Here is a 12,537-nt window from a genome sequence, read left to right as displayed (position 1 = left end):
CCGAGCCCCCAGTCGTCGCCTCCTTGATTCCTTCTCTTGTAACCTTCTCAGATCTGAACCTCAAGGTAATCTAGATCCCTAACTTTCTAAGTCATTGGGTACGACAAGATCTGAACCTAAATCCCATCTCCTTTCTTATGAATCCTTTGGATCAGATCCGGAGAGGTGACCATCTCTTTTCCCACTTCCTAGAACCAGATCTACCACTTCAAGAGACTAAGGTGAGGACTTGGTTGTGAACTTGTCTCATGTTGAGTAGATGGTCATGTCATAGTCATGTGTTAATCGGATCTGAATCATGTGTGTGTGGTGTTGCGGTTGTGGTAGCCTAGATGGCTTGTGATGTGTGTTATGTGTTGATGAGTTGAAGCACCTAGATCTATTAGGGTGCTGTAAATGAAAATGAGAAGTGTTAAGTGTGATCACGAATATGAGTCTATGTGTTAAAGTATATGAAAGTGAAAGTGAAAGTGAATGATAAAGTGAAAGAGGATGAGAAAAGTGAAAGGGTTTGAGTAAAGTGAAAGTGGTTAAGAATGAGAATAAGTTGAGAATGTGAAAGAGGAATGTCAATGAATTTGCTTGTAGTCCTGTTTGGACCACCGAGAACGGGTGGGCGTCTAGAGTCTAAGAGGTGTTGTGACCTGTGGGACAGTAGCCTAACACGAGGTACCCACGGGATGTGATGTGATGTGACCCGTGGGACAGTAGCCTAACACGAGGTACCCACGGGAAGTAATGTGGATTGCCTACCGCGAGATGCGGGATATAAGAAGATGTGGCGCCTAGGATCGAGTCGAGTCAATGTCGAGTCGTGGCATAATTATGACTATTACGACCGGGTGGCGGACAGTGCCGATGGGCCAACGAGCTGCAACTCGGATAGTCATTTAGGAAGCTGAGGGGGGGACGGTTACCCGAGAGAAGGGCGCCCCTTTCAGGATAGGCTGGAACGGGTAGAGAGACCCGTAAACGGCTATAGGTCCTTACGTCTAGGTTGATTGAATGTGTAGGTTGCTGTGTGGTTTAGTGCTTATTAACTTGTGACTGTGTTGACTGTTATTGGGCTTGAGTGGGTTCGTGGGATCCTAGAGCCTGCCCTCACTGAGTATTCTGTACTCACCCCTCCTTCATTTCAGGTACGGCTGGGAGGGAGCAGAAGTAGGAGTCCGTATCGTGCCAGTTGTTTTCAAGTTTCTATTGCTTTTCGAACTATTTCCATTTGAGCTTTATTTTCGTCTTTGGATAATCTATCCTTGAGTTAAGTTTCGGTTTTTATGTAAGACTATCTTGAATTTAATAAAAGAGTTTTTGAACGATTTGGAGAAGGGTTCGGTTTATAAATGATCCTCGGGACAGGGATGTTACAATTGGTATCAGAGCGGGGGTTAAACCCACCGGTGCTGTCCCGGGTGGGTATGTGAAGCGTCTTTAAGAAAGTTTGGGTTGCAAATGTTTTCAAACGTTGTGAAAGGATTTTTTTTTAAAGTTGTTGCAGAAAAGTAAAGGCACCACTCGGACCGAAACTCCTAGCTTGCCCGGTAAGCAAACCGATTCAATCAAAGCTTGATCTAATACCCGCTTCATTGTCGCAGGATGCCTCCTAAGAGAGCCGCACCAGTAGTTGGAACTGCCCAGCGAGTCGCACGTCGGGCCACTCGATCCGCGTTCCAGGCCTCCAGCGAGGCGGAAAGCCAGAATGGTGGCGCACCCGCAAATGGGAACCCCGCAGGTGGACCGAATGTGGTGAACGCAGCGATCCTGGAGGAGCTGCGAAGGTACCGGGAAGCCTACGGGGGACAGCTCCCCAACGGTGAAGCTGCAGCAGGGGCTGGAGCCGTCCCGATACCACCCGCGGTGGACCAGAATCCGTTACTACCTCCACCGCCCCCACCAGCGGCTCCTGCGGTGGTACCTGCTCAAGGACCTACGTATTGGGACATGATGAGACATATGCGAAACATGCAGATGGAGTTCTTCAGTGGGAAGGCGGATGCCATTCTTGCTGACAACTGGCGACGACAACTGGAGAGAAACTTTGAGTCGGCTCGGTGCCCACCAGAGTTCCGCAGGGACCTAGCAGTCCACCACCTCAAGGATGATGCCCTGGTTTGGTGGGAAGGAGTGGTCGAAAGCTCCCACGGGATACGCATGACATATGATGACTTCTTGGAGGAGTTCAATGGGAAGTACTTCCCTTTGGAAGCCATGGATCAGATGGAAAGCAAGTTTCAGGACATTCGTCAAGGGTCGAGGAATGTGAGAGAGTATGGGGATGAGTTCCACAAGCTCCGAAGATTTGCTGGGCACTACCTGAACGATCGGGAGCTGGTCCGTCGGTTCCTGAAGGGTATGCGGATTGAGCTCAGGAACAGCTGTAATGTGCGGGATTACCGCAACGTCCATGAACTGATCGAAAAGGCTGCGGAACAGGAGGCAGGGTTGGAAGAAGAACGGAAACAACACCAAGCCGCCCCGGCAAGGACCCCATGCAGGAGGTGCGGGCGCCAGCCAATGAGGCCGCCCCGGCAAGGACCCCATGCAGGAGGTGCGGGCGATTACACCCCGGGGAATGCCGGATGGGGGTGTGTTTCAACTGCGCTCAACTAGGACACATCTCGAGAGATTGTCCGAATAAAAGACAGGGACGTCCGGGAGCGGGTCCTTGAGTGCGATGTCACCGTTGTGGGCAAGAAGGACATGTCGTCAGAGACTGCCGGGCACAGCTGGGAGGAAACGCGGGAGGGGTGCAGCCACAACAGCAGAGAGAGCAGGCTGGGAGACCCCGAGCTTACGCGGCTGAAGGCCGTGAAGGGCCTGAACCGATCGCGGGTAAGTTCTACTCACTAAAGATATCTTGTCCTTGCTTGCAAATGGTCTGTTGGTCGGATTGCTTAGCATTAGTATCGTGTAGGATCTGTCGCGGTCGGAGGAGTGGCGGCGTTCACTCTTTTCGATACCGGGGCCACCCATAGTTTTGTGAGCCCTAACCTTACTCGCGAATAGACTTTTACGGGGAGCTATAACACCAAGGTCGCGGGGGTCGAAACTGCGGGAAAAGAGAGGATAACGACTAACTGGAAGTATGAAGAGGTGTCGGTGGTCCTCGCAGGCATAAACCTACCCGCGAACCTGCTGGAATTGGAGCTCGGACGATACGAAGTGATTTTGGGGATGGACTGGCTAGCCCAGCATGGGGCCATAGTTGATTGTGCCAAGACATGTGTGCGGATTCCGCTAGACGGGAGGCAGATCGTGTATCGAGGGATGAAGACCAGGACTGGAGTGTCAGTTATCTCGATGGTACAAGCCGAGGAGGCAATCCGGAGGGGTAGTGAGGCCTTTCTGGCCACCATAGAAATGGTGGAAGAGACGGAGGCGCCAGATCTAGGAAATATTTCCGTGGCGGCGGAGTATGCAGACGTGTTCGAACCATTGCGGGGACCCCCACCCCACCGGAGTAATGCTTTCACGATCGAACTAGAACCTGGAACCGCTCCGGTATCCAAGGCACCCTACCGACTGGCGCCCGCAGAAATGGCGGAGCTCAAGAAGCAATTGGAAGAGTTAGTAGAGAAAGGATGGGAGCCTACGACTTTGCATAGATTACCGAGGATTGAACAAGGTGACCGTCAAGAACAAGTATCCCCTTCCCCGCATAGATAAACTTTTGGACCAGCTAGGAGGAGCCACTTGGTTCTCAAAGATTGACCTCGCGTCGGGGTACCACTAAATTCCCATCCATGAGGAGGATGTTAGGAAGACGGCTTTCCGTACCCGGTACGGGCATTATGAATTCGTGGTAATGCCTTTCGGCCTAACCAATGCCCCAGCAGCCTTCATGGGATTAATGAATGCTATCTTCAGAGAGTATCTGGACCACTGCGTAATCGTCTTCATCGACGACATTTTGATCTACTCTAAAAGCCGAGAGGAACACGAGCAACATCTGAGAACGGTGCTGGACAAGTTGAGGGAACACCAGTTGTATGCCAAACTCAGTAAGTGCAGTTTTTGGCAACGGAAGATCGGATTTTTGGGGCATGTGATTTCGGAGGCCGGCGTAGAGGTGGACCCCGAGAAAATAGAAGCAATCGTGAAATGGCCCACACCCGGTACTGCCACCGACATCCGGAGTTTTCTCGGATTAGCAGGATACTATCGAAAGTTCGTTGAAGGGTTCGCGGCAACGGCTAAACCGCTCACCCGCCTTACGGGTAAGGAGGCTAAGTTCATGTGGTCGGAAGCGTGCGAAGAGGGGTTCAAACGACTGAAGGACGCTCTGACCCAAGCCCCGGTATTGGTACTACCGAGACCAGGAGTACCCTACACCGTGTACACCGATGCGTCAGGTATGGGGTTGGGATGTGTACTCATGCAAGAAGGACGGGTGATCGCCTATGCATCCAGACAGCTACGGAAACACGAGATTAATTACCAGACCCATGACCTCGAATTGGCAGCAGTAGTGTTTGCCCTCAAGATCTGGCGATCCTACCTGTATGGAGAGAAAGTACAAGTGTATACGGACCATAAGAGCCTGAAATATGTCTTCACCCAGGGAGACCTGAACTTGCGGCAGCGCAGGTGGATGGAGTTATTAGCGGATTATGACCTGAGCATCGATTACCATCCCGGGAAAGCTAACCTAGTGGCGGATGCCTTGAGCCGAAGGAAAGCAGATGTGTCAGGAGCAAAGGAAACTCAAGATCTAGTTGCGGCCCTAGCGAACTTACGCCTCTGTGCGACGACGGTGGACGAAGACGGGGCGGGATTGGAGGCAGTGGAGCAAGCCGACTTGCTCAGTCGCATTAAGAAGGCTCAAGAATCAGACAACACTCTGCAAGGAATGGTGGACAAAGAAGTGGTAGGATACCGGGTAACCGGTAATGGAAGCGTTCTGTTTAGGGGACGGGTGTGCGTACCAAGTGGGGGAGACCTGAGGACCGAAGTGTTGACACAGGCTCACCAGTCGCGATTCTCGATTCATCCCGGAAAGACGAAGATGTATCAGGACCTGAAACAGTATTATCATTGGGAAGGGATAAAGAAAGACGTGAGCGATTGGATATCCCGGTGTCAGACCTGCCAGCGAGTCAAGGCGGAACGGGGAGTTCCCGGGGGACTACTACAGGGATTACCCCTACCACAGTGGAAATGGGATATGGTGACGATGGACTTTGTTACGGGATTACCGAGGACCTCCGGAAACAAAGACGCAGTGTGGGTTATAGTCGACCGCCTGACCAGATCAGCGCATTTCCTACCAATCAAAACCACGGATAAGACAGAGGATCTGGTGCGGGAGTACTTGAACACAATCGTGAGGTTGCACGGGGTACCGGTGAGTATAGTGTCCGACAGAGACCCCAAGTTTACCTCCAACTTCTGGCAGGCCTTCCAAAAGGCATTGGGGACCAAAGTCCACCTGAGTACCGCATATCACCCCCAAACAGACGGACAGTCCGAGCGAACCATCAGGACATTAGAGGACCTACTCCGGTCATGTGTCCTGGATTGGGGAGGAAGGTGGGGCGAACATCTACCCCTGGTTGAATTTTCCTACAATAACAGCTACCACGCAAGTATTGAAATGTCCCCCTACGAGGCATTATACGGTCGACCATGTCGTACCCCTTTGTGTTGGACCGAGGTGGGGGAGGAGCGTGCTATGACACCTGAAATGGTCAGGGAAACGGTGGAACAAGTGGAACTACTCAAGGAAAAGTTGAAGGAAGCGCATAACCGACAGATGAGTTACGCGGACAAGCGGAGGAAGGATTTAGAATTTGCAGTGGGAGATGAGGTGTACCTAAAGATGAGGATTTTCCGAGGGAGCGACCCAAACCGGAAGTTGAAAAAGTTGAGGCCTAGGTATATGGGCCCATACGTGATTACAGAGAAGATTGGTGCGGTTGCATACCGGTTGGGATTACCTCTGGAACTCTCAGATTTCCACGACGTGTTTCACGTGTCGGTACTGCGAAGAGTAGTACGAGAACCTGAACTGATCCTATCTCAACAACCTGAGGACGCGCAAAAGAACCTCACCCTGATCAGCAAGCCCGTAAAAATTGTAGAAGAGAAGGAAGTAAACCATCGGGGGAGGAAGACGAGAATGGTGCTAGTCCGTTGGGAGAGGGACGGAATCTATGAAGATGTGTGGGAACCTGAATCGCAACTACGGAATAGTCACCCCGGAATGTTTGAGGACCGGGAAAGAAATTGGGAGGAAACCCAGAATTCGGGGACGAATTCATCCCAAGTGGGTGAGAGTTGTAACATCCCGGGCCCGGCCCAAAATGAAACCCGAGAACTGCAGGCCCAAGAGAGTGAAACCCTACCCCAAAGCTCTCCCATTTCTTATAAAAGGAGCAGCACTCCTAGGGTTTCACCACAAGAGAGACAACAAGCGAAGCCCTGCCCGACTAGAACCTCGCTGCCGCCTCCCATCGTCGACGACCAGCCGCCGCCGCCGGTCACCGCCGTCCGCTCGCCAGCCGCCGATCGTCCCGCTCGCAGTCCGAGCCGTCGATCCCGAGCCCCCAGTCGTCGCCTCCTTGATTCCTTCTCTTGTAACCTTCTCAGATCTGAACCTCAAGGTAATCTGGATCCCTAACTTTCTAAGTCATTGGGTATGACAAGATCTGAACCTAAATCCCATCTCCTTTCTTATGAATCCTTTGGATCAGATCCGGAGAGGTGACCATCTCTTTTCCCACTTCCTAGAACCAGATCTACCACTTCAAGAGACTAAGGTGAGGACTTGGTTGTGAACTTGTCTCATGTTGAGTAGATGGTCATGTCATAGTCATGTGTTAATCGGATCTGAATCATGTGTGTGTGGTGTTGCGGTTGTGGTAGCCTAGATGGCTTGTGATGTGTGTTATGTGTTGATGAGTTGAAGCACATAGATCTATTAGGGTGCTGTAAATGAAAATGAGAAGTGTTAAGTGTGATCACGAATATGAGACTATGTGTTAAAGTATATGAAAGTGAAAGTGAAAGTGAATGATAAAGTGAAAGAGGATGAGAAAAGTGAAAGGGTTTGAGTAAAGTGAAAGTGGTTAAGAATGAGAATAAGTTGAGAATGTGAAAGAGGAATGTCAATGAATTTGCTTGTAGTCCTGTTTGGACCACCGAGAACGGGTGGGCGTCTAGAGTCTAAGAGGTGTTGTGACTTGTGGGACAGTAGCCTAACACGAGGTACCCACGGGATGTGATGTGACCCGTGGGACAGTAGCCTAACACGAGGTACCCACGGGAAGATAATGTGGATTGCCTACCGCGAGATGCGGGATATAAGAAGATGTGGCGCCTAGGATCGAGTCGAGTCAATGCCGAGTCGTGGTATAATTATGACTATTACGACCGGGTGGCGGACAGTGCCGATGGGCCAACGAGCTGCAACTCGGATAGTCATTTAGGAAGCTGAGGGGGGGACGGTTACCCGAGAGAAGGGCGCCCCTTTCAGGATAGGCTGGAACGGGTAGAGAGACCCGTAAACGGCTATAGGTCCTTACGTCTAGGTTGATTGAATGTGTAAGTTGCTGTGTGGTTTAGTGCTTATTAACTTGTGACTGTGTTGACTGTTATTGGGCTTGAGTGGGTTCGTGGGTTCCTAGAACCTGCCCTCACTGAGTATTCTGTACTCACCCCTCATTCATTTCAGGTACGGCTGGGAGAGAGCAGGGGTAGGAGTCAGTATGGTGCCAGTTGTTTTCAAGTTTCTATTGCTTTTCGAACTATTTCCATTTGAGCTTTATTTTCGTCTTTGGATAATCTATCCTTGAGTTAAGTTTCGGTTTTTATGTAAGACTATCTTGAATTTAATAAAAGAATTTTTGAACGATTTGGAGAAGGGTTCGGTTTATAAATGATCCTCGGGACAGGGATGTTACAATTTTCTTTAGAGAATAAGAAGACATATTGTAATAGGTTTTAATCTAGATGATAAGTGATAACATGATAATGTTAATACAAAACTACAAATAATTCGGTCACATGTATCGACGGTACATGATAATCTCTCACAAGTTTTTAATTTTAAATTTGAAAACATATTTAATAGGTTCAAATCTAGATGATAAGTGGTAACATGATAATGTTAATACAAATTACAAATCATTAGGCTACGTGCATGAAGTGTACATGTTTAAAGTGCTCTGTCCAGATTTTTATAATTCGATATGAAATTATGAATAGAAAATTTGCAGTTAGTTCTTAAATTAGATAGTACGATTGGATTCATTATGTACAATATTATGGCAAACGTAAATTTGATATGCGATAACTAAAGACTGCAAATTCAGATTTCAAAGTAGAAAATAAGTAATAAGATTACGTTTCATTCAATCTATAAAATATTACTGAGAACTGCATCATAGGATAGTAGTCCATTTAGAAAATGCTATAAGTTTATAGTTGCCAATATAATCTGAATTAGATCATGACCTGCTCGACCGAGCGGGAGTCAATTTTCTTTTTTTATCTTTGTTTTACTAAATGTTATATATGATCGCAATGTGTATTAATATAAAATTTTGATAAATAACAATGTGTACTAATATGTTTAAATAAGCAATGTGTTTAATTACTAAATCTGATTTTTAAATTTTATGATAACGTAAAGTAAATTTTTTATATTATTTAAAATATATAGTGCTATATATTTTGAATTTTCAACATTTATCATACAAAACTTACATTGGGGTATTATTTATATGAAAATATGTGTAACATAATATATTATATATTATATAAATATATGCACATCCGCACGGGTTTTATCTTTAAAATATATTCTATATTGTTTAGTTTTATGTAGTATCGAATTTGTATAATTCAATTTTGTGTTTAAAGAACAATATCAAAACTGTCTTTCGTATGTAAAAATAACACTTTGCAAGCGCGAGTTGTGTTTTTTTATTGTAACACAAAATTTTATATAAAACTTATGTTTTTTGTACATTACGAAATTTAAACTTTTAAAATAATTATTACGTAATTTCAAAGTGAATTTTATCTCTAAAGTCTAATATATTTTGTGTGTAATGGTTCAAAGCATTTTCGATATATATTATATTTCAGTTTGGTTTGTTTTTAGTATTATTGTATAAGTATAATACTATACAATATTACTATTTTCTATACAATATATGAAGCTATGTGTTATTTGTTTTAGAAAGTAGATTAGGCCCAACGTAGTTATAAAAATAGTTATATCTTTATGTATATGTCTATGACTTATCTACCTAATGTTATTAGTACTAATAAAATTAATATGGCCAATGAAAGTATAATGATCAATTTAAAATAAATTGTATAGGGTAATTATAGTACAATTAATATTTTTAGTCTTAGTATATATCTTATCTAAATCGACATGTAATAAATGTAAAAATCATATATGGAATATAGACAAAAAGAATTGATGTATTTAAGGAAATACATCAATGCAAAGTTAGACTATGGTACGTATTATATATAAAGAATGAGACATTTAATTTAAATATATGAGGTCTACCTTTAAAAATCCATCTAGAAAAAGTTGTAGTTTTCCTGTTTTAATAAGATAGATTTTGTATTCATTGTTTTAATGTCTTAGAAATCAAAACCATCCAAAAATATATTCATCGAGAAGACTATTTCTTTTGTTTCTTTTTCAAAAAAAAAAACAAAAGAAATAAATAACTTTTTTACTATTAACTTAAATGGTCTGGAATTGGAGCAAAGAGCAAAAAAAACATTGGGAGAAGCAGAAAAATGAATGGAGTTTTTTTCACGAAGAAGAAATAGGTTTATTATAATAAAAGAACAAAATCATTAGGGGGTGGGGAGACAACGAATAATTAAATCTTGAGCATTAGTTTGGGTTGAGTTGAGCGTTCACCCTGATAAAAAATAATCGAGATAGAAATGTAGATTCATGAACTTGCCACGTTTTCTTGGATGGAATTGACTTCGAAATTTATAATCCATGATGATATATACTTTTATCTTCTTCTTTTTTTTTTTTTATAAAAAGCTTAGCTTGGTACTTGATAAAAATGAATTTATTATTAGAAAGGGTATATTCTCAGCCGGTCACTATTAAAAGTTTGACAATGAAGACCAAAATAATACCCGACCCACGAGTCCGTGTTTTAAATTGTGATTGACCGCAAATAGAAAACTAAATCAACGGAAACTACAAGTTTAAACAAACAACCAACAATCATGTCCTAGTGTACGTTCGACCCAATGAAAACTTTGCACATAGTTGTGTTGACTTAGTTAAAACGACTACTAATGTATTTTTTTCTGGTAACATGACTACTAATGTATTTGTTAGTACTAATTTATGAAGATCCGCACGATCCCAATGTGAAGCAGTACAGTTGCAGGAGAAAAGTAGAAGAAAACCAATGCAGATAGAACTGCAAATATTACTCATTCACCTAATAAATTGCAGAACTAAAATAAAATAATAAAATATTATTGTATTGCATGCAGGAATGTTTATTTAAAAAAACGCAGATCAAATCTAAAATGCAGATCAAATAAAACAAATACAGATTAAACAGATTAAGTTAATTTATCGATTTAGTGTATTTAACCAAATCTTTAAAAAAAAATTATAATTAAATATCTAAAAAGTACAAATTGTTATCAATTATTTTTTTATTTTAATAAATACAATGAAAATTTAAAAATTATGTAAAAGGAAAATATAATTACAGCAATAAAAATCGTAAAATAAAAAGAAACTCTGAAACTCTGGATATATATATTTCATTTAGCAAAACCGTTTCTTAGAAAATTTCAATTTACTATTAAAACCTAAACTAATACATTGTCTTGATTTTTTGACAAAGACACAATTCTACATTGTCTTGTGTGTGTAAGTATCCAAAAGATTTGGTCTTAGATACCTCAGTTCAATAAACTTAAAGAAGAAGGTGCAGACCATTAACATAAATCAAAAGAAAGTATGAATTATCACAAAGCATACATCCAAATCAATAGAATTGGATTCAAATACAAATGAAAAATTTCTACTGAAGTATTTAAACCAAATTTTTAAATACTTCAAACACAAAGACAGCTTATAACAATTAACATGTCGGCTTCCTGTAAAACGTTCCCCTTTTGTTTCTTTTTTCTTTTTTCTTTTTGTAAATTATTGGATTTTTTCAAGATTTTTGGTGTTGTATTTGGCTTGTAAAGTTCTCTTAAGAATTTCTTATATCAGTTTCAGATGAAAAAAACAATTAAAATGTTGAGCAATTGCACTTGATATACACAGTAAAAACATTATTTAGGTGATCGGTTACGTACTGTTTGACTTTTCTCATATCCCAAAAGTAATCTTATACAAATCTGACTCACGTTCTACGTTAATCCTATGCTGCCTAGCTGTCCCACTATCTCTCCCTCTCTGTGTATTTCCTCCATATCCCTCTCTTGTGTCTTATTGATTTTTTCTTTAAATTGATTTTTGTTATGTCTCGAACTTTCTCTATAGCGGAAAAACATCGATGTCAGACGCCGGAAGGCCACCGTCTCTGTGCTAACAACTGCGGCTTCCTCGGCAGCTCCGCCACCATGAATCTATGTTCCAACTGCTACGGCGATCTCTACCTTAAAAAACAGCAAGCTCCCATGAAATCCACTCCGTCGCCGGAGATCGTTTCCGTGACTCCGGCACCGGAGCAGCAGCAGAAATGGCAGAATCGGTGCCCGTCGTGCAGGAAACGGGTCGGGTTGATCGGGTTCAAGTGGTGCGGGACGACTTTTGGCGGGGCTCACAGGTAGCCGGAGATTCACGAATGCACGTTCGATTTCAAATCGACCGGTCGCGAAGAGATCGCCAAGGCAAACCCACTCGTCAAAGCGGCGAAGCTTCAGAAAATTTGATCGGAGCTGTTCGATGCGTTGACTTAAGCTATACAGTTGCGATGATATTTGCTTTCTATGATGATGATGATGATGATGATGATGGTGACTGGTGAGCTGCTACAGTAAATACGGCTACAGTATATTACAAGAGGCGTCAAACGGCGGGGAAATGGCGACGGGTCACTTACGTAATTTCGCTTATCCTCCTATGTCCAACTAGCCAATTAATTTATTTTCTGCATGGTTACCTAAATATCTTTATTTTCTTGTATATTCAGCTAAATAGCTCTAAAATATTTTTAAATCATAATGGTTTTTGAAAAAAAAAAAGCTTTCCAACAAATCAAATGGACATAGAGGAGAGTAAAGATTGTTTTCCAATTACATATGCTTGTTGGTTTTTTTTTCTTTTTTAAACACAATGCTTGTTGCGTTTAATCGTCTGATTATATTGTACAATGTTACTTCGTTATGATTTAGAACACAAAATCGTCGATGTGGCAAATGTAAATCGAGGACCTTGCCATGTTTTATAAAGTTTGGCTTTGTAAAATTTATAATTGGAAGGAATAAATTAGTCAGGTTTGCTAGGATTAACACTTTAACCTTTATAAAAGAGTATAGTTTTGTGTTTGTAAATAAAATGACTTTCTTATC

The 12,537-nt window shown here is 42.9% G+C and overlaps 1 protein-coding gene and 1 pseudogene across 1 annotated transcript; both read left to right on the top strand.

Annotated features, from left to right (window-relative positions):
- Positions 1 to 1,596: 1,596 nt before the first annotated feature.
- Positions 1,597 to 3,666, top strand: LOC108845897 (uncharacterized). The gene is made up of 3 exons (XM_018619101.2): positions 1,597 to 2,478; positions 2,611 to 2,832; positions 3,007 to 3,666. Exons 1-3 carry the CDS (start codon positions 1,597 to 1,599, stop codon positions 3,664 to 3,666), a joined length of 1,764 nt encoding a protein of 587 aa, XP_018474603.2.
- A 7,626-nt stretch (positions 3,667 to 11,292) lies between these two features.
- Positions 11,293 to 12,098, top strand: LOC130500814 (zinc finger A20 and AN1 domain-containing stress-associated protein 4-like; annotated as a pseudogene).
- The last annotated feature ends 439 nt before the right edge of the window (positions 12,099 to 12,537 follow it).

The sequence above is a fragment of the Raphanus sativus genome, chromosome 1 (assembly GCF_000801105.2).
Source record: "Raphanus sativus cultivar WK10039 chromosome 1, ASM80110v3, whole genome shotgun sequence".
NCBI classification, from domain to species: domain Eukaryota; kingdom Viridiplantae; phylum Streptophyta; class Magnoliopsida; order Brassicales; family Brassicaceae; genus Raphanus; species Raphanus sativus.
The sequence above is the reverse complement of the archived record's forward strand: the minus strand, read 5'-3'. Positions and strand labels throughout refer to the sequence as shown.

What these genes read in the sequence shown, in the direction of transcription:
- LOC108845897 (XM_018619101.2), top strand. Translation starts at nt 1,597, where the DNA reads ATGCCTCCTAAGAGAGCCGCACCAGTAGTTGGAACTGCCCAGCGAGTC. An exon ending in AACAACACCAAGCCGCCCCG is followed by an intron (nt 2,479 to 2,610) that starts GCAAGGACCCCA and finishes GCGCTCAACTAG; the next exon opens with GACACATCTCGAGAGATTGT. An exon ending in AGGGCCTGAACCGATCGCGG is followed by an intron (nt 2,833 to 3,006) that starts GTAAGTTCTACT and finishes ACTCGCGAATAG; the next exon opens with ACTTTTACGGGGAGCTATAA.